The 20,896-nt window shown below is 35.7% G+C and overlaps 1 protein-coding gene across 2 annotated transcripts in view; it reads left to right on the top strand.

Annotated features, from left to right (window-relative positions):
- The window catches only part of CAMKMT (calmodulin-lysine N-methyltransferase), a 376,306-nt gene that overhangs the window by 8,888 nt on the left and 346,522 nt on the right, over positions 1 to 20,896 (top strand). For both annotated transcript variants that reach the window (XM_032411070.1, XM_032411068.1), the window contains exon 3: positions 6,087 to 6,151. In XM_032411070.1, coding sequence (XP_032266961.1) covers positions 6,087 to 6,151 — 65 coding nt within the window. The remainder of the gene's footprint in view (positions 1 to 6,086; positions 6,152 to 20,896) is intronic.

The following is a 20,896-nucleotide window of genomic DNA, read 5'->3' as shown; positions in this document are numbered from 1 at the left end:
CATGACATTTCTTTAGCTACCTTTATCTTCTTCAGTATTGTTTGAATTGTGAGCATTCTAGTTTAAAAAAATTACTTGCAGTAGCTAAAGGTAGTGGTTTAGAAGGTAGTTTTGGAATGGAGTACCATTATTTTCATCTACATTTTTTGAAGTTTGTTAAATCAACACTATGGAATGATTGAAAAAAAAAGTGGTGAATAGTTTTAAATAAATTTAAATCAACAAATATTTAATGGTACCTTCTATACAGGTTAACAAAAAGAAATGTAAGATATATTATCCTCAAGGGTTTTAAATATGTGAAAAGTTAAGTAATAAAAATATTAAATAAGAGGGAAAGGTAAGCATCCATTCTCAGAACTCTCATTAGGCATGCATAACTAATTTCCAAAGGCGTGGAAGACGTCATACAAATTAGGAGTTTAGAGGTGAGAGTGATTTTCGGAAGGCCTTGATCTGGAAGTAGTTGGAACTTCTGAGGCAAAGGGAGAAGTCATTTCAGATGAGGGCAAAGGCACTAGAAAATATCCAGGGGGAGAAAGTGCAAGGCAGAATCATCAGTGGCTCTTAAGAACCATCATAATCTCTAGGGGAACCGTGGTCAATACATGTTATATGACGGCTCTGCTTCTGGATTCTCGTAAAGGGCTGAGCATTTGAGAGGTTTTGATCCTCGGAGAGTAAAAATATCCCATTTTCACTTTCTCAGTTCTTATCATCTGACGTCACCTGCTCCAATTCAACAGAGATGATGTATGTAGTGATTAATACTTGTTATCAATATTTGTTGTATCCTTAAAATTTCCCTGTGTATTAATTTCTGTCTCTTTAAAGTTTTATTAGGCTTGAAATGAGTATCCTAAGAGGGTAAATAACTAGATATTTGTGAATTCAAAGTACGTAGTTGTATTTTGTTTGTATTATTGAAAGGTCTATAAGCAGTGGCCTAAATTAAAACTAGGACCATTATTTTTTGTCAGCTTTGTATGATATTTAAAATGAAGGAATAGCAGGGAGAAGTAGGCAAGTGAGAATAGAAAAATAAAATGAAGGAACAGAGAATTTCCCTTAGTGGCTTTTCATCAGAGGCAAAAGTTTGGACAAGGTAAAAGTTAGTTAGACAAAATCCCCAAGATGTGTTGTCTTCTGTGTATCTGAGGATAGTTGACTCTTTGTTCCTAAGTGAAGTATTGAAAGTTAGGAAATTAAAATCCAAGGTATGACTCCTACTTTATTCCTTGGCAAAGTCTTTCTGTCTTTCTGGTACTTTATTTTTATTTCTTAGAACCTTATAGAAGAGGTTCTTATAATTAGATAGATGTTTGTATAGAGAACATCCAGGAGATTTTTTTTTTTTTTTAAGATTTTATTTATTTATTTTGACAGAGAGAGACACAGCGAGAGAGGGAACACAAGCAGGGGGAGTGGGAGAGGGAGAAGCAGGCTTCCCGCTGAGCAGGGAGCCCAATGCAGGGCTCCATCCCAGGACCCTGGGATCATGACCTGAGCCGAAGGCAGACACTTAACGACTGAGCCACCCAGGCGCCTTCATCCAGGAGATGTTTAAAGCTCCCCCCCATCCTGCTGTTGTATAATCTGCAATTTGTTATAGTATTTTGTTATAAACTGGTTACTGTATCAGTGCTAGAAATTGTTTCCCACTCTCCAGATTTCAACTCAGTTTCAGTGCAGTAAGACTTTGCATATTCTGGAAGCTTTAAATACTTGCATTATATTTGGAACCATAGAAGTCCCAAGTTATTCATTGATAAATGTGTGTATGTCACAGGTGTAGAAAAAGCTGAGAGGCCTGACCTCTCCTCCTTTCTTTCAATAACACTACTGTTGCCATGGTAATTGCTGGATTAGAAGCCTAGAGCTTTTAACTTTTGGCTTGTCCTGGGACCTTAGAATGGGCAACACATCAGGAATGACTTTGTCTTTGACTGTGGTGCATCTTTCTAGTACAGCAGATGCACTACAGTCAGGTCACATATTGCTTCTCTAGGGAAAGGAAAACATAAAAGCTTCAATCCCACTGAATTTAGGATGTACTGAGTGCTCATGAAATAACTAGTGATGGGAATGGTATGCTTATGAAATTAGATGTATGGCAGATTATCATTACATATGTGGTATATCATAGGTGCCCATTTAAAGTTTGGCAAGGCTGGCATCTGAGACAAATATGAATACTGAATTTATATTTAAAAAGTATAGTTTTAGGGGTTTCTGGGTGGCTCAGTCAGTTAAGCCTCTGACTCTTGATCTCAGATCAGGGTCTTGATCTCAGGTAAATCTCATGACTCAAGCTCCACATGGAGCCTACTTTAAAAAAAAATTATAGTTTTAATGTTAGTAGTGATATTAACAGCAGAGGTGAGTATTAAAACAGCTTTTGTTTTCTTGCATTTTATTTTATATTTTAGAAGGAACTTTATAGAACCTTTCAAATATGATCCAGTGTATGCAGAAAATTAAAAGACTAATCCATTGAGTCATGTTTTCATAGAACTTAAATCATAGATATGGGCTAATAGAACTTAGTTTTTTAGCTTGTTTTAAACTCCAGTCACGATTGGTTATGTAGTTTGCTTACATATATATGTATGCATGTAACTGTCTTACTCTATCCTATTAGCTTCAGATGTACATCATAATGATTCAACATTTTTATACATTATGAAATGATCCCTATGATAAGTCTAGTTACCGTCTCTCACCATCCAAAGTTATTATATTATTAACTATATTCCCTATGCAGTACATTACATCCCCATGACTTATTTATGTTTTATAACTGAAAGTTTTTTTTTTTTTTTAAAGATTTTATTTATTTATTTGACAGAGAGAGACACAGTGAGAGAGGGAACACAAGCAGGGGGAGTGGGAGAGGGAGAAGCAGGCTTCCCACGGAGCAGGGAGCCCCATGCGGGGCTCGATCCCAGGACCCTGAGATCATGACCTGAGCCGAAGGCAGACGCTTAACTGAGCCACCCAGGTGCCCCAGTTTGTTTTTTTCTTAAAGATTTTATTTATTTATTTATTTTTGAGAGAGAGCAGAGTGTGTGAGTGGGGGGAGGGGCAGAGGGAGAGCGAGAGAATCTGAAGCGGACTCCATGCTGAGCTCAAAGCCTGATGCAGGGCGCGATCTCACAACCCTGAGATCATGACCTGAACCTAAATCAAGAGTCAGATGCTCAACCGACTGAGCCACTCAGGCGCCCCAATAACGGGAAGTGTTGTACCTCTTAGTGCCCTTCACCTGGTTCACCCTCCTCCCCACCATAAACAACAGTTTGTTCCTGCATCTATGAGTCTGTTTTTGTTTTGTTTATTCAGTTTTGATTTGCAGTCCCCTGATGACTAATGATGTCCATCCTTTCATGTGCTTTCACTTGTATGTGAAATCATATGGTATTTGTCTTTCTCTGTCTGATTTACTTCACTCTTTAGCCATTTATTTTTGAAAGACCTCCAAAGCATGTTGCATCTAGAATCAAACCTTTTCCTTCTGAAAACCTCTCTTCTTCTTCTTCTAAAGCCTTTTAGGGCCCATTTTACTCTCTGGCTTTTCCTTTCTTTCTTTTTTTTGGAGGGGACCACTTTTCTTTTTAATCAAGATAAAATTCGTATAACATTAAATTCACCATTCTAATTAACTGTTTTAAACTGAAATTCAATGGTTTTCAGTATATATTCATAATGTTGTGCAGTCTAATTCTAGAGATTTTTTTCACCCCATAAAGAAACCCCATACCCATTCGTAGTGATTCTCCATCTTCCTCCTCTCCCCCAAACCCTGGCAACCACTAATCTACTTTCTGTCTATATGGATTTGCCTATTTTGGACATTCCATATAAATACAATCATACAATATGTGGACTTTTATGTCTGGCTTCTTTCACTTAGAGTAATGTTTTTGATTCATCTGGGTTATAGCATGTATCATTATTTCATTCCTTTTTTATGGCTGAATAATATTGTGTCATATGGATAATACCACATTTTGTTTATCCATTTATCAGTTGATGGACATTTGAGTTTCCACTTCTTGGCTATTATGAATAATGCTACTATGAACATTCATATGTAAGTTTTTGTGTGACTGTGTAAGTTTTTAATTCTCTTAGGTATGTACCTAAGGGTGAAATTGCTGGGTCGTGTGGTAAATCTTTGTTTAACATTTTGAAGAATGGCCAAATTGTTTTCCACAATGGTTGCACCATTTTGCATTCCTACCAGGAGTATATCAGGGTTCCAGTTTTTCTCCATGTTTGCCAGCACTTGTTATTTTTCCTTTATAAATAATAAAGGAATTTTAGCCATCCTCGTGGGATGAAGTGATATCTCACTGTGGTTTTGATTTGCAGTTCCCTGATTAATGATGTCCAATTTTTTGCCCATTTTAATTGGGTCATCTTTTTGTTGTTGAATCATGAAAGCTCTTTATATATTCTGGATACTAGACCTAGTGATTTGCACGTATTTTCTCCTATTCTGTGGGTTGTCTTTTCACTTCAATGATAGTGTCCTTTGATGGACAAAAGTTTTAATTTTCATGACATTCAGCTTATCTAGTTTTTCTTTTTCTTTCTTTTTTTTTTTGTGCTTTTTATATCATATTTAGCCCTGGCTTATTTTTAACCTCTAGTTCCAAACACTTGCTATCTTTAGACTTTAGACTTTTCCTCTAGTAGCTTTTTTCCCCTTCTTCACATAATTATCTGCCCCAGTGACTTGCTCCTTAGTCCTCCTTACTCCATAGACCATTCTTGGGAAAAGCTCAAAAGTCCTCAGTTCTAGGATAGCTTAAAGTGCTTGTGAAAAATAACTTACAACAATTTTTGTTGTTAGTGTGAGTGGGGGATGGGGGGAAGAGCATAGGGAGAGGGAGAGGATTTTTTTTTTTTAAATTAACATATATAGTGTATTATTAGTTCCAGAGGCCAGTGACTCATCATTTGCATGTAACACCCAGTGCTCATCATGTCACGTGCCTCCTTAATACCCATCACCCAGTTACCCCATTCCCCTACCCACCTCCCCTCCAGCAGCCCTCAATTTGTTTCCTATAGTTAAGAGTCTCTTATGGTTTGTCTCCCTCTCTGATTTCATCTTATTTTATTTTTCCCTCCCTTCCCGTACGATCCTCTTGTTTTGTTTCTTAAATTCCACATATGAGTGAAATCATATGATAATTGTCTTTCTCTCATTGACTTACTTCACTTAGCATAATTGAGGGAGAGAATCTTAAGCAGGCTCCACACTCAGCACAGAGCCTGACTTGGGGCTCGATTTCACGACCCTGAGATCATGACCTGAGCTGGAATCAAGAGTTGGACGCTTAACCGACTGAGATCCAGGTGCCCCAACAGATTTTTTTTTTTTTTTTAATCACCACTGGAAAAGTATCTCAAACCCTATGACTTATTAACATTTGGGCCCATTTGTATATGAAGAATAGCATCTTTTGTAAGTATTAATAAAATATCAGTAATCAAATTAGGTATTTCAGGGGCGGGCTGTCAAGTGAATAGAGATTAGAATTAAAAAGAGTGGAATTAAGGTTAGTGGGAAAAAGATAAAAAACAATTTGCCCCCCCCCGACATTTAGAACCTTCTAATTGTGGATTGTGCAGACCTGAAGATTGGTTAGTTCTTTTTGACTGAAGTTCTGAATTTGTTGGGCTGGTATAGAGGAAATCTATTTATTGTTGGGTGTGGTTCTGGAGGTTGATGACTTATTTTTCTTTTGAGATTCTCAAAAGTAAGGTTTTGTTTTGTTGTCTTTAATAATCTACCTCACCTTTATATAGCTAAAACAACAATAAAAAGTATTTACTAATATTTTAAAATGTACATTAATCATCAAAAATATCATTACATTAAATATTGTGAGAAATGTATTCTGTTATTTCTTTTCCTTCTCCCTCTAGTGGGCAGAAAATATTTTGAAAATATAACAGGGAAGGTTTTATTTGTATTGGGTGGGTATATCACAATACACAGTTTCAGCTTTTAAAAAATTTAATAAATCTTAATATTTCAGAATCATTAAAGAAAATGCTTTATTTCTTTCTAGGCGTAATAATGGATCTTTGAATGTTGAAGATGTTCTTACCAGCTTTGACAATACAGGCAATGTTTGTAAGTGATATATTCCCTTTGTGGAACTATTTTTAGTGTTTTAAAAAGTGGATTTATAATTAGTGTTTTTCTCGCTGATATTTATTATAATGATGTGTGTGCATAGGTGTGTGTGTGTAATATAAACTCTTACTGTTTTTAGCTGTGAGATAAGCTTCATATAAGATGGACCTACAAAGTGGGATAAGGCTATTTTTACACTTTGCAGTTGTGTGTGTGTGTGTGTGTGTGTGTGTGTGTGTGTGTGTGACAGAATGTAGGTCAGAAGGAACACTGGACTCTCCAGTACTATCCCTTTTGTTTCTTGTTTCCATTTTGACCGTCTCAGTTAATCCAACAGATCGGCTGTCTCTTTTTTCTTTGCTGTGTTTGAGGTACTTTCTTTTCCACTTCCTGCTTCTTCTCTTTTTTCACTATGGAATAAAACCAGAACGTTTGTTTTCCTTGCTGTTAATACAATGCCGGAAGGTTTTTTGTTTTATGCAGCATTACTATAGAACACATTGTCTTTTCATCTAAGCTTCTGATTGTCGTGATAGATTTCTCCATTGAGAGAATCATTTAAATAATTGTCATGCCATATGATGAAAGAAATCAGCCAAGAATATCTTTATGTCACTGTGTTAAGCAATATACGATGATCAGAGCTGTGTATTTCTTCATGTGTGTTACTTAAGATATTTTTCTTAACAGTGAATTATCAGTTTAATATGGCCTTTTTATTTTTATTTTATTTTTTAATATGACCTTTTTAAATGTAAAAATGGTACTCAATACTTTTTTTCTCAAAGGAAATTTCATAACTGTATTCTCTGAACTAAAATAACATACTTTGCTAACAGTACTACTTTATCAGATGGCCTCTAATTTTAGATCTGCATAGAATAATGTTCAGCGATACTTAGGCAATAATTTTGTTTTTATGTCCATATATGGCAAGCTTTTGACAATATATAAAAATAATTATATATTTTGTCACTAAGAAATCTATAAGTATCCCCAAATTACCCAAAAATATTTAAATAATATGGGTTTCTTTTTCATAGATAGTGACAAGTGTACCTTTTAGTTTCTACATGTTGGCACTTGCTGAATTCTTTCCCATTTAGGCATATCTCATTTTATTGGGGATTAGGGCTAGTGGTGGTTGAGGAGACATTCTCCTCTAGTTCTAGGGTAAGGTGAAATAACATTAAGTCAGGTTATGCATGTATAGTTTAGGAACATGATCCTAGAATGTTAAATGTGGAGTTTTTGATTCAGTGATGTAAAAATCAAGCATTGTTTCCAGTGGCTCAGTATGAAATAGGGCCACTAGCTGGCAGCATTATGTAAAACAAAAATACATTCCTAAAGGTCTATGCTATTATTTTATACATAAATATCTTGTCCTTCTCTGACATTTTTCTCATCAACTTGTTCCACCGTACCTTCATCCACCCCCAGTTGTTGCATTGACAAATAGAGAAATTGCATGCAAAAGGTATTTTTTCACTGATGTATTGTTTGGTGGGAAGGTTTGAGTCTTTGGAATGAGACTCATCTACATTTGAATCTTGGCTCTGAAATTCATCTTGAGCAATTTATATTATGTCAGTTTGTATCAATTTATATTATTTCTTAGAACTGGATAGAATATATAGAAAGTGTATAACATATACTACATTCCTTATAGTTGACACTCAGTAAATGGAAGCTATTTATTAATTATTACTGGTGATGAGTGCCTCTAAAATGTCTTTCCATCTTTTTCTAATAATGAAGATAATATTATTAAGGTTGTTCTCATGTTTTAAAATAAGCTATTTTGATTGAACTAACAAAGCAGGAAAAAATAGATAAGATTACCAAAATAGTAATTTATTAAAATGTCTTGTCACAAATGTTGCATTAAGAACCTGAACATATTGCCAAATGATAGAAGTAGTGACAAAAATAAGACTTATTAAAACATGTTGTTTAGTGTAACTTTTATATTATCCTCTTATTTTAAAAGAAAAAATCTATATTGATATTTTACTTACTGATAAATTGGTAAAATCCTGTTACAGTAGCATAAATATTGATTATAACTTTTATATAATCTTTGCCAAGGCTTAAAGTGATCAGTGACAGAAAAAGTGATTTATTGCTTGACGCCTCAAATGTTTTATTTTACACTAATAGTGGTTTTAGGTTGAGTTTGTGAGTAGAAACCCCAGCAGAGGGCGCTACAATCATAATTCTGTCTCACAGTCCGATATAATTGGAATAAATAACCTGAAAAATAACGGTAAGTCTTCATCATGTAAACATATGAAGATGTGTGCTTAAAAATTTCCATTTGATTTATTTCTCATATATTTATTTATTATTATTTTTTAAAGATTTTATTTATTTATTTATTTGTTAGAGAGGGAGAGCGTGGGCGAGAGTGAGTACAAGCAGGGGGAGCTGCAGGCAGAGGGAGAAACAGGCTCCCTGCTGAGCAAGGAGCCCGATGCGGGACTCAATCCCAGGGCACTGGGATCATGACCTGAGCTGAAGGCAGCCGCCCAACCGACTGAGCCACCCAGGCGTCCCTATTTCTCATATATTTAATATATTCAGCAATTCATCAATACAAAAAATAGATTTTCCTGAGTTATTTTTGAGTTAATTTTTTTTGTCTTTTGTTTTAAATATAAGTTTAATTTTTATACTTCTGGCTTTAAATAAAGGAATACTTTTGGTCTTGTTAATCTTGATAGCAAGAGTTCTGTATAAGAATATCTATTCCAGGGGCACTTGGGTGGCTCAGTCGGTTAAGCGTCTGCCCTTCGGCTCGGGTCATGATCTCAGGGTCCTGGGATCGAACCCTGTGTTGGGCTCTCTGATCAGTGGGGAGTCTGCTTCTCCCTCTGCCCCTCCCCCTGCTTGTGCTCTCTCTCTATCAAATAGATAAATAAAATCTTTAAAAAAAAAAAAAGAATATTCTAAATCACCACCATGGTAGTACACTGATGGTACACTGAAAGATATTTAAATGAGGAAAAAGTTTCTAATACTATGAGAGAACCAATAGATGGAATTATTCATTTGTTTCAAGAGTAGTTTCCAGGTTAATAAAACTTCCTGATACTAGAAAAAAAATAACGAAAATATTGTATAGTTATAAAAACCTGATATGTGTATATGTACAAAATGTGTGTGTGTGTATATATATATACACAAAATATATTCATGGTTTAATAGAACCATTAATCTCCATTTTAAGTTAATTGTTAAAACCAAGTGATGATTTTATTCACTGTAAATTTTCAAAGATGAAAGGTTCAGTTTGACTTCCTGAATTTGTTCTCTAACCAGAAAGATACAAAAAAATCTTTAATTTTGGGTAATAAATGAAACTTCTAGATAGTTTCTTATTTCCTGATATATTAGAAAATATTTTTTATATTTACCTTTATTATTTAGAAGCATTTTGTGTTTTTAAATATATGACCTGTAAATTTTTGAGCTATCCTTTCAGAGTTTGAATTCCTTCGAATGTTGTAAGAAGAAATTAAAAATGAATCTCATACAATCATTTTGGCATAATGATTCACTGCTCTATAGAATATATTTGCTATCGTGGGAAACACATTATTTTGAAAGCCAGGCTCCCTTTTTGCTTACCTCTATTTAGGAATAGGTATGCACTTCATTCTTTAGGTTCTGCTACTTTAGAACCTGCTTCCTTTTCAAATATCAAAGCTGTTCTCTGGAGAGGTTATGTCTGCTATTGATTCATCATGCCTGGAAAGAGATGCCATCTTGCTACCTAGGGAGAAGTATAGGATGGCATCCTTCACCTCAAATGAAATGCTGGCTGCTTCTGTGTTTCACGTAACAGGTCACTCGAATACTCTGGGTAACAGGGGAGTACTCTGCAAGCGCCAGAGTAGATCGCTTACTCCTGCTTTCCCTGTGAACACAGTCTCCTTTCCAGCAAGTCCCTAACCTCTAATCAAAGAAGCCCCACTATGCTGTGTCTCTTCCAAACCCACTTTCTCTTTCTCCAAAGTCATCTCTTCCCTCTACTGAAATGAATTTTTTAAAAATGTGATTCTTGGGGCGCCTGGGTGGCTCAAGTCGTTAAGTGTCTGCCTTCAGCTCAGGTCATGATCCCAGGGTCCTGGGATCGAGCCCCACATCGGGCTCCCTGCGCCGCAGGAAGCCTGCTTCTCCCTCTCCCTCTCCCCCTGCTTGTGTTCCCTCTCTTGCTGTGTCTCTCTCTGTCAAATAAATAAATAAAATTAAAAAAAAATAAAAATAAAAATAAAAATGTGATTCTCTCCAAGGCGTAGTTGATTCAAATTTGGTTGTTATAGTATATAATGTAACTATTTGGTATTTGTAAAATCTCATTAGTGCTTGGGGTTATAATAGCTTCATTTGGACTTTTTTTAGCATACCATCTTTCATTTGACAGCTTGAGCAGATGAGGTAATACTTCTTATACAATTTATTGTGCACAGTATATGCAATATAATATGTATAAGCCTTTAAAGGATAGGAAGTCAATAATAATATATCACTGCAGTAACCTAGTGTGTGAATCAGGATTCCTGGTGAACACTGCAGCTTAAATTTGGGGAATATATTGGTAAGACCCCTTCTGCCATTCTTTGAAAAACATTTTTTTCTCCTGGCCGGGCTACATGACATGGGGTTGGTATCTCAGTCTCCTGGAGAAATTTGTGGACCCTCTGCCTCATATACTCTCACATGTGACAATGGTAATTCTTTCCCCCCCCAGTGAATCCCAGGGCTGACCTGGACTTTTAATGCACACAGGTACAGTCTCCTGCTTCTAGATCCTTCCTAGTGTCTGATAGCAGGACCTGTTTTGTGATGTATCCAAAACAGATCTCTTTCATTAGTAATAACTAAGGATCTTATCCATTTTAGCTGCATTTGGGAAACCAAGAGAAGGTAACCATCTCTCAGGAAATATAGTACGAATTTTTAGGTTTTGTTTCATTAGTATTGTGTTACATAGTTAGGCCTGTAATATTAGTGGAATATCAAAAGCTTCAGGTATATCAGCTTAGATTTAAAAATTTTTTCCTCATTCAAATAAAAGTGTGTGTGTACATGCACGTGCACGTATGTGTATGTATGTGTATAGGTGTATAATACGTATATGCATATCCGTGTGTATGTAGATATAGATGTATGTATATAGAATATATACTTGGTATAGTCAAAGTACCTCTTTGATTAAAAAATGAGAAATTTGGGCTTTTATAGATAATTGCTCTCTTTTTAACTTACTGGGTTCATGGAAGGATCATGGAATATGAAGTTCAGGTTTTAGTTCTGCCATTTACTAGCTGTCTAGGCGAGTCTTTGAACAAATCTAACTCCTTATTATGATTGAATAAAAAACAATAACTTATAGTGTGGTAAACATAATGTTAGGTAATGTGAGAGCTCTGTGTAAATTATGTGTGTATTAGTATTAATATCATCTGTCTCATTTGTTATTCTTGTACCTTTTCAATATATTTGATATTGGAAAATAGCACAAGGGGCGCCTGAGTGGCTCAGTCATTGAGCGTCTGCCTTCGGCTCAGGTCAGGATCCCAGGGTCCTGGGATGGAGCCCGGCATGGGGCTCCCTGCTCGGTGGGAAGCCTGCTTCTCCCTCTCCCACTCCCCCTCCTTGTGTTCCCTCTCTCACTGTGTCTCTCTCTGTCAAATAAATAAAATCTTTAAAAAAAAAAAAAAAAGAAAATAGCACAAGATAGGAAATATTTTTAGTGTGTGCCGTCCTTAATATTTTTACATTATTTTGTTATGTGAAAACATGGTGCAAAGCTACGTAATTAAAACAGTGAGTGTCAATGCAGAAATACACATATAAAGCAATGTTTTAGAATAGAGGGTTCGGAAAGACATAAATATACGTGATTTATCGTATGATGAAGATGGAATTTCAGTAGGAGAGGAAAGGATGGATTCTTCAACAAATGGTGTCTGGAACCATTTATTAGAAATTTAGAAAAAATAACAAAGCTGAATCTCTCCTTTATGTTATGTAGCAATATAAATTTAAGTTGGATTAAATATTTAAGTAAAACTCCTCAATCCTATATATTTCAGAGAAATAATTTTATAATATTAAAATAAGGAAGACCCTTCTAAGTGTGGCCCAAACCCCATGAATTTAAAGGTGAATATATTGACTAAATAAAGATTTAAGAAGCATCAAAGAAGTTGAAAGACAAATGACAAACTGGTTATTATTTGTGACATATATGCAGAGAAAGATGTATTTTCTTTATTGAATAAAGAGCTCCCACAAAGCAATAGCAAAAACAGATTGCAAATCTATAAGAAGAAGACAAAACTTAGCCAAAAATTAGGACAAGTTATTTCACAAAAGAAATACCAATGCTCTACAAACAACACATCAAATGATTATTTTACTAGGAATGAAGTAATGAAATGCAATTAAAACACTGAGATATCATTTTTGTTCATCAAAAACGCAAAGATGAGAGAAGATAGGCAATAATCAGTGAATTATAGGGAAATGGGGCTTTTCAACTACTGTTGGTTGGAGGGTAAGTGATTCCACTTTTAGAGGTGATCTGGCAATATTTTTCATAATTTTAAGTATCCATATCATTTTGATTAATAATTGCTTTTCTAGGGGCGCCTGGGTGGCTCAGTCGGTTAAGCATCTGCCTTCAGCTCAGGTCACGATCCCAGGGTCCTGGGATCGAGCCCCACATCAGGCTCCCTGCTCGGCGGGAAGCCTGCTTCTCCCTCTCCCACTCCCCCTGCTTGTATTCCTTCTCTCTCTGTGTCTCTCTCTGTCAAATAAATAAATAAAATCTTTAAAAAAAAAATAATTGCTCTTCTAAAAACTAATGAAACCATTATAGAAAGATGGAATATAAAAGAATTCATTGTAGCACAAAGAACAACTGGAAAAAGCATCAATCTTTAATTTTAGTTGACAGGTTGATTATGGATAATCCATGGAAATGGAGTATTATATAGCTGTACAAGATCTCTAAATCATATTAGGTTAAAAAATCACTTTGGGAATATGATCTTATTTCCGTAAAATACATAGATACCCATTAAGTATGTGTGTACGTAGGTACATGCATAGAACTATATCTTAATGTTCATCATGTTTTGTTGGGGTACTGGGGTTATGAATGATTATTACTTTCTCCTTTATACTTTCCAGTATCATTTGATTTTTTTATGGCCAATGCTGGTTTTATAACTGGAATAAGCAATGTTCTTTTCATTTCAAAATAAAAAGTAGGTACTCTTTAACTTCCAAATTGAGTATTAATTTTTTTGAGTGAAATCTGTGATAAAATCTCAAATAGCTAAGGACAGCTCTGTGGAAAAAAGGGAGCAATTCATTTTACCAGTGAAAAATATAAAATATTTTGTTTTAAAATAGCACGTTTCTCCAAGGAGCTCAGACCATGTTAGATGTCAATGTATTACTCTCCCAATACTCTTATGAGATAAGAAATCAGAGATCAAATCATTCTAGCCCCATATTACATTGGGGGGGAGTACAAAGAGGCTTAAAATGTCAGTCAGTGGCAGAATATTGGGCTTGGGCATAGATAATTTACAAGTTTTGTTAAAAAATAAATTTTAGGTTTCAGTGCATTATACAGTTTTTACATTGATGGTCAGTTTCACATTTTACATTGATGGTCAGTGTCCCTGAGACTGTCGTAGGCCCCAGTTTCAGTGGGGAGCTGGTGGTATGCATCACTGGCACTGGATTTGGCACTTTGCCCTTTTTTTTTTTTTTAAGATTTTATTTATTTGAGAGAGAGCATGACAGAAAGAGAGAGAATGAGAGCACAAGCAGGGGGAAGGGGGAGGAGGGGGAGAAGCAGACTCCCTGTTGAGCAGGGAGCCTGATGCGGGACTCGATCCCAGGACTCTGGGATCATGACCTGAGCCAAAGGCAGATGCTTAACTGACTGAGCAACCCAGGTGCCTGGCACTTTGCCCTTCTTGAGAATCACAATGTACGTGTAGTTTGTAATCTTTGTGAGAAAGAGTTTTGAAGGGTAAGTTAGAAAAAATTTCTAGAGGGTAGGCTAGGTTTCTACATGGTAGTTTTCCTAGCCGTATATATCTCCAGCTGTCTGACTACCTAGCTCCATAGTTGTCAGGGAGGTTTTTTCTTTTGACACAGTGTTGGGTAAGCATGTCCCTAAGTCATAAACAGAGTCCTACTCATTTGTTATTAATATTTACCAGGGAGGGAACGTTTAGAAGACCTCTTGTTTTAGTTCACTTTTAAAATTTTTATTTGATTGAAAAATGGGCAGAGGACCTGAATAGACATTTTTCCAAAGAAGACATACAGATGGCCAAAGGCACATGAAAAGATGCTCAACATCACTCATCATCAGGGAAATGCAAATCAAAACCATGACAAGATAACACCTTAAGCCTGTCAAAATGGCTACAATCAAAAAGACAAGATAATAACAAGTGTTGATAAGAATGTGGAGATAAAGGAACCCTTGTGCATTTTTGGTGGGAACATAAACTGGTATAGCCACTGTGGAAAACAGTATGGAGGTTCCTCAAAAAATTAAAAATAGAAATACCATATGATCCAATAATTCTACTACTCAGTATTTACCCGAAGAAAGTGAAAACACTGGGGTGCCTGGGTGGCTCAGTCATTAAGCGTCTGCCTTCGGCTCAGGTTGTGATCCCAGGGTCCTGGGATGGAGCCCCGCATCAGGCTCCCTGCTCTGCGGGAAGCCTGCTTCTCCCTCTCCCTCTGCCCCTGCTTGTGTTCCCTCTTTCGCTGTGTCTCTCTCTGTCAAATAAATAAATAAAATCTTAAAAAAAAAAAGTGAAAACACTAATTTGAAAAGCTATATGCACCCCTTTGTTTATTGCAGCATTATTTACAATAGCCAAGGTATGGAAGCAACCCAAGTGTCCACTGACAGACAAATAGATAAGGAAGATGTGATATATCCACAATGGAATATTACACAGCCATAAGAAAGATGAGATCTTGCCATTTGTGACAGCATGGATGGACCTGGAGGGTATTATACTAAGTGAAATAAGTCAGACTGAGAAAGACAAATAACATGATTTCACTCACATGAATCTAAAAAACAAAACAAGTGAATGAACAAACAAAAAGCAGAATTAGACCTATAAATACAGAGAACAAATTGGTGGTTGAAGAGGGAAGGGGGGGTGAGGAGGTGGGCAAATTGGATAAAGGGGTGTAGGAAATACAGGCTTCCAGTTATAGCATAGGGAATATAGTCAATGATACTGTCATATTGTTGTATGGTGACAGATGGGAGCTACACATGTAGTTAGCATAGCATAACAGAGAAACACGTTGAATCACTGTTGTAATAGAACATTGTGTGTCGACTCTACTCAAAATTTTTCATTTGAAATAAAAAATTATAGAGTGGGAATGATTCCCTTTGATAATAGGAGGTGCTGCTATCATGAGAAAAGAGTGAAATAAACCCTATAATCCTTTGTAGATTCATCACATGTGTTACGCTTAATCACTGCAGTAACACTGGAATGTAGTTCATATCTTTGCCATAAACCTGCTAGTTTTTCCCTCTTTTAAGTAGTTGAAGGAATGTTCCTAATTTAGGTGCCTCCAAGTTTTAGCAGAAGAGATACATGCCAAACAAATCTTTTTTCCTTTCCCCTCTGAGCAAATACTGAGTAGTACTTCTTTTTCCATCTTCTTTTAAAGAGCTGCCATTTTTTTTGCACCCCCCCATAGGATTTATCAGGAACTTTGTGAATATTATTCCCATTTAGTCTTCTTAACTTTGCAAGGGATGAGGAAACTGATACTCAGATAACTTGCTTAAAAATTAATATTTAGTAGGTTTTTACACAGGAATTTTATAACTATTCTATATTTCTTGAAGGTAGCACTTCCCCAAAGTGGCGAGAAATGAATTTTAAAAGTTCATGGTGGGAATTGGAACTAAAAGTGGTAACTTGGAGTGCTAGAAAATAACTTTGGCAAATGGAAAAGAATTCTGTCCAGTGGATTGTATCTCAGAGGAGACTGATTAAAGGTCACTGGAAATGGGCTCTGTAGGGTTCCTGAGAGGTAGTTGACAATCTAATGGAGTGGGGATTTGGGGAGTGAGAATCGGGCAAAAGAATGCATTTTCTCTTAATAGTCTGAAACCTAATGTGGCTTTTGTTTTATATCAGGGTTTTTTTTTTTTTTTTTTTTCTCTTTGGGAAGTGCTGCTTTTTTGCACAATAATACAGTAGTACCAGTGATTTATGTTTTTACATAGCCCTTTCTCTGAGGTACTCAATGCGTTTCTCAAGCTTATGGCTATAGTGATATTTAAGAATTGCTTAACATAAATATAAGTCACACAAAAAGCTTGGCAGAAAGGATATTCTTGTCTTTAGCAAAGTTGTTTGGTTTGTGGCCAGCCTTTCCACAGGGGAATTATGGATATTTGGACACTTGTATGGCCTATGTGTGTTATGCTACCCTCTGAATGCTTGATGTGAACAAACTATTTGATGATTGAATGAATTTAGTGTTTATGCATATGTATCTCATCTTTCTCATGTTTTTCCCTCTCACCCTTCACCTTCTACTCCTAACCCTGAATCTATTTGTGCTTTATCCTGGGGAGGTGGGGATAGTTCATGGAAGGAATAAGGAAAAGTTTCAGATCATTCTGGGTATATGAGCTGGAACAAGTGGATGCATCCTGTGTGTTGTAGATGCTCCACATGCTCATGATCTGCTTGTCCTAGTATGCTGGATCAGGTAGAGTCTTTGCTCCTAGTGGTAAATTCATGGTGTGTTTGAAGCTTTTGCCCATTCATGTTTTTGGAGGCCAGACTTCTGTGTCATTGCCATTTACCAGGGGTCCCTTAGTTTCAGACTGTAAGATGTGGTGGAATTCAGAATTACAACTTAAATAAAGTATCATTTTTTGATTATATGATAGTCAAAGAAAGAAAAATAGTATTTTTGATTAATCCTGGACTTTGGTTTTATTTTAATATTTTATTTTAATATTTTAATTATTTTAATATTTGACACCAATCAGAATTTAATGGGGATTGGTTGGACTGTCATTATGTACAATTGAGAAGTAGCATATATTCATGTAAAACACAACTCCTCTGCTTGTGCTTGTCCCCTGGATCCTTTCAAGGAGAAATGAGAACAATAAGAAGGGAGAGATCAATTCATATTGCTCTGTTTGATCTCTCTCTCTCTCTCTCTCTCTCTCAAGTTCTACAGGTTTGTAGTTCATATCTTATTCTTTAGCACTCAATTTTGTATTATATTGTATTCTTTGTTAATCTTTTTCTCCCAAAATTGAATTTACCCCCCCCCCCCCGATTGCAGGGACGGTGTCTTATACTTCTGTAATATTCATAAAACCATATCCTCTCTGGTTCAGTCTTAGAGGATGTTAGTCTTAAGTCCATCAACAAAAGGATTTTCAAATCACTTGAGTGTTTTACCTCTCGATTAAATGACATGAAAGCAAGGTGCATTCTTTAGCAATTTTTCTTTTCTTTTTTCCCCTCACCCATCCGCTGCCATCCCATGTTGCCGCTGGTTCTGCACCTCTTAAATACAAAACAAAAAAATCTTAGAAAACAATTCTCATGTTTTCTATCAAAAGACAACTCTCATCTTCCTTTTTACCCCATTTCCTTCTAATTATTTGTCACAGTACTGAAGAGTTAGCCTGACAAGACAGGATCCTGCTTGGACAGTGTGAGCCTGGGTAGGCAGAGGGGAGGAACCTGAAGCAGACCAGTTTCTCTTAGGTTGGGTGACTGCACAGCCTGGTTTGTCTGGCATGGTCCCAGTTTACACCTGTTGTTCTTAGCCTAATTATTAACACAGCTCTTTTCACTCCCAGAAAAGTCCTGGTTTGGATGATAAATTATTTATGCCCATTTTTAGAAGACAAAGAAAGAGAGAAAGATTGGAAGCTTACATTAATTACTTGTATCCAGTTGTACTTCTTTATTCCACCATAGTGACTTGTACAAGGTCTGGCTCAAGTGGTCTTCAACAAGTATGCATTGAATGATTTGAATCCTTAGTCATATCCACACGAATCCATCCGTTCTATACAAGTGTGTTTGCATTTGATCTACTATTCTGCCTAACAGAGAGGTAAATCTGGGTCTCAGTGTTAGAGGATGTATACTACAAGCTCCACAGCTATAGAAGTCGAATTCAGAACGCATAAATATTTTGATTAGCAAATGAGAAAAAAATGAATTACTGCCAAGATTTGAAAATAGGAAAATTCACATAGAATTTTCTCTTAGAGAAACATAATGATCTAGCAGTCTGAGTCTCAGCTCACATGGTTATTATTATCTGGGTCTGAGCACATTCTCCATTTTGCCCTCTTACCACTCCACCCATGGACATGTGAATTTGCAACCTCTGTTACGTATTATACATTTGGAGAACTTTAAGGCATCTTTGTGTATTTTTCAGATTGTCTAGTTATCTACTTAAGAAGAGTCAATTCTGATTAGTCATTTTGTTTATCAAAGCTTATTAAATACTTGTAATTTCTTTTCCAATAGGCCTTTTTAAAAAATTAATTATTTTGAGTGTAGTTGACATACAATGTTACATTAGTTTCAGGTGTACAAAATAATGATCCTACAAGTTTATACATTATGCCGTACTCACCATAAGTATAGCTACCATCTGTCACCATGCAACACTATTACAATAGCATTGACTATATTACGCTGTGCCTTTTATTCCTGTGATGGAGATAAGCCTTTTTTAATTCAACAGGTTAATCATTCATTTTGGGGAAATATTTTTTACCCATGCTTTCTAAGAATGGCAACAACTATTATAAAATATTTCTGTTCTATTTAATAAAAAATAAGCTGATACTATTTACAGTATTTGTCAGCAGCCAGTACCTTTAAGAAAACGTATTTTTGAAACATAACCATTTGAATTAAAATTGTGAAATATGGTAAAAAATGAAATTGAAAATTAATGTAGAGCCATAGGAGAAATTTTAAATATTTGTGAATGTATGTTGTGTGTGTGTACAGGTGTGTGTATATGTAAAATATATAGTTAACTTTATCTTCACTTGCCTCTTCTTGTTTATAGATTGGAAAAGAAAAAGCAATCTCAACAAGTGTTTTTATTAAGTGCCTATTATGTGCTGCCCTGCATTTTCAATTCACAAATGATTTCTCAACTTTGAACTACCACAAAGGAATAAAACATTCTTCTCCACATGTTGAAGAAACTACTGTGTGTTAAAATATGGATACACATCTCAGTGTCTGATGCATCCAGGTACTTGGATGATCTGTGAATTATGTCTTAAATCTCACCAGCGAACATCTTTTTTAAATAACTTAAAAGAACTACATTGCTTCATCAATGAAGAATTGAGCCTGATAACAATTTTTAGAATATTGGCAAGAATATGGCTTGACTAACTCTAACGACGTTAAATATAAATCTAATGGTTGAACATATTGTCTCAGGACACAAAATATTTGTATATTTTTAAAGCTTAATGTATTTTCAGTTAAAATTATCCATATGTAGACCATCAATTTCATGTTTAAGAAGTCTTTTTTGATGCGTTCTGACCTGGTCTCCTCTCTAGGCCTGCTATAAACCTTTCATCCTGAAATCTTCCTTCGCTATCATCCTGGGGATTTTCTTCACCTCTCTTTTTTGTTGGATCTTATTTCCAAAATCCCATGACTCCCTTTTTGTTTACTCCATCATTTTGAGGATTATGAACTCCAGTAGCTTCCTGAGAAAGTAAGGGAAGTAATTTTTTTTTTTTTTTTTTTTTTTTTTTTTTTTTAATATTTTTTTTTTTTATTTGACAGAGAGACACAGCGAGAGAAGGAACACAAGCAGGGGGAGTGGGAGAGGGAGAAGCAGGCTTCCCGCGGAGCAGGGAGCCCAATGCGGGGCTCGATCCCAGGACCCTGGGGCCATGACCTGAGCTGAAGGCAGATGCTTAACGACTGAGACACCCAGGCGCCCCAAGGGAAGTAATTTTTTGAGACCTTGTGATAATTTGGTTGTATATAAAATGATAGAATTTAAAATAGTTTCTTTTTCACAATCATACAGCAGTGTGTTGTAGCTTCAAGTGTTGCATTTGAGAAGTTTAATGCTATTCTAATTCTTTATCTTTTTATGAAATCTGTTCTCTCTGGAATTTGACAGAATCTTCTCCTATTTTCAGTGTTCTAAATTTTTAAGATATACCTAGGTGTGGCTCTGTTTTTAAACATTGTGTTGAACATTTGGTAGGCACTTTGAGTTTAGAAAGTCGTATTTTTTCAATTCTGGGAAATTTTCTTGAATTATTTCTTTAATGATGTCCTTTCTTGTATTTTTGCTGATGTCTTTCTGGACCTTCTTTTTCCTGGACAGGTTCTCAAAATTACCTTTTCATCTTGTATTTCTATATTTTTATCTTTTTTCTTTACTCTCAAGGTTATTTCTATAACTGTATCTTTCAACCTTCCTGTTAAATTTTTCATTTCTAATTTTTATACCTTTTTAATGACCGTTTTTTCTTAGTTGCCCTCCCCGCCCCCGCCATTGCATTCTTTTTATATTTCTTGATTGCTTCTCTTAGTTTTTTAAATATATCTTACTGGAAGTTTTTTTTTTTTTTCTTTTTCTTTTCTCCATTTCCTTCAAGTTACT

Source organism: Phoca vitulina, unplaced genomic scaffold, assembly GCF_004348235.1.
Source record: "Phoca vitulina isolate PV1807 unplaced genomic scaffold, GSC_HSeal_1.0 scaffold12, whole genome shotgun sequence".
NCBI lineage: Eukaryota > Metazoa > Chordata > Mammalia > Carnivora > Phocidae > Phoca > Phoca vitulina.
This window is presented reverse-complemented; position numbering and strand designations above follow the sequence as displayed.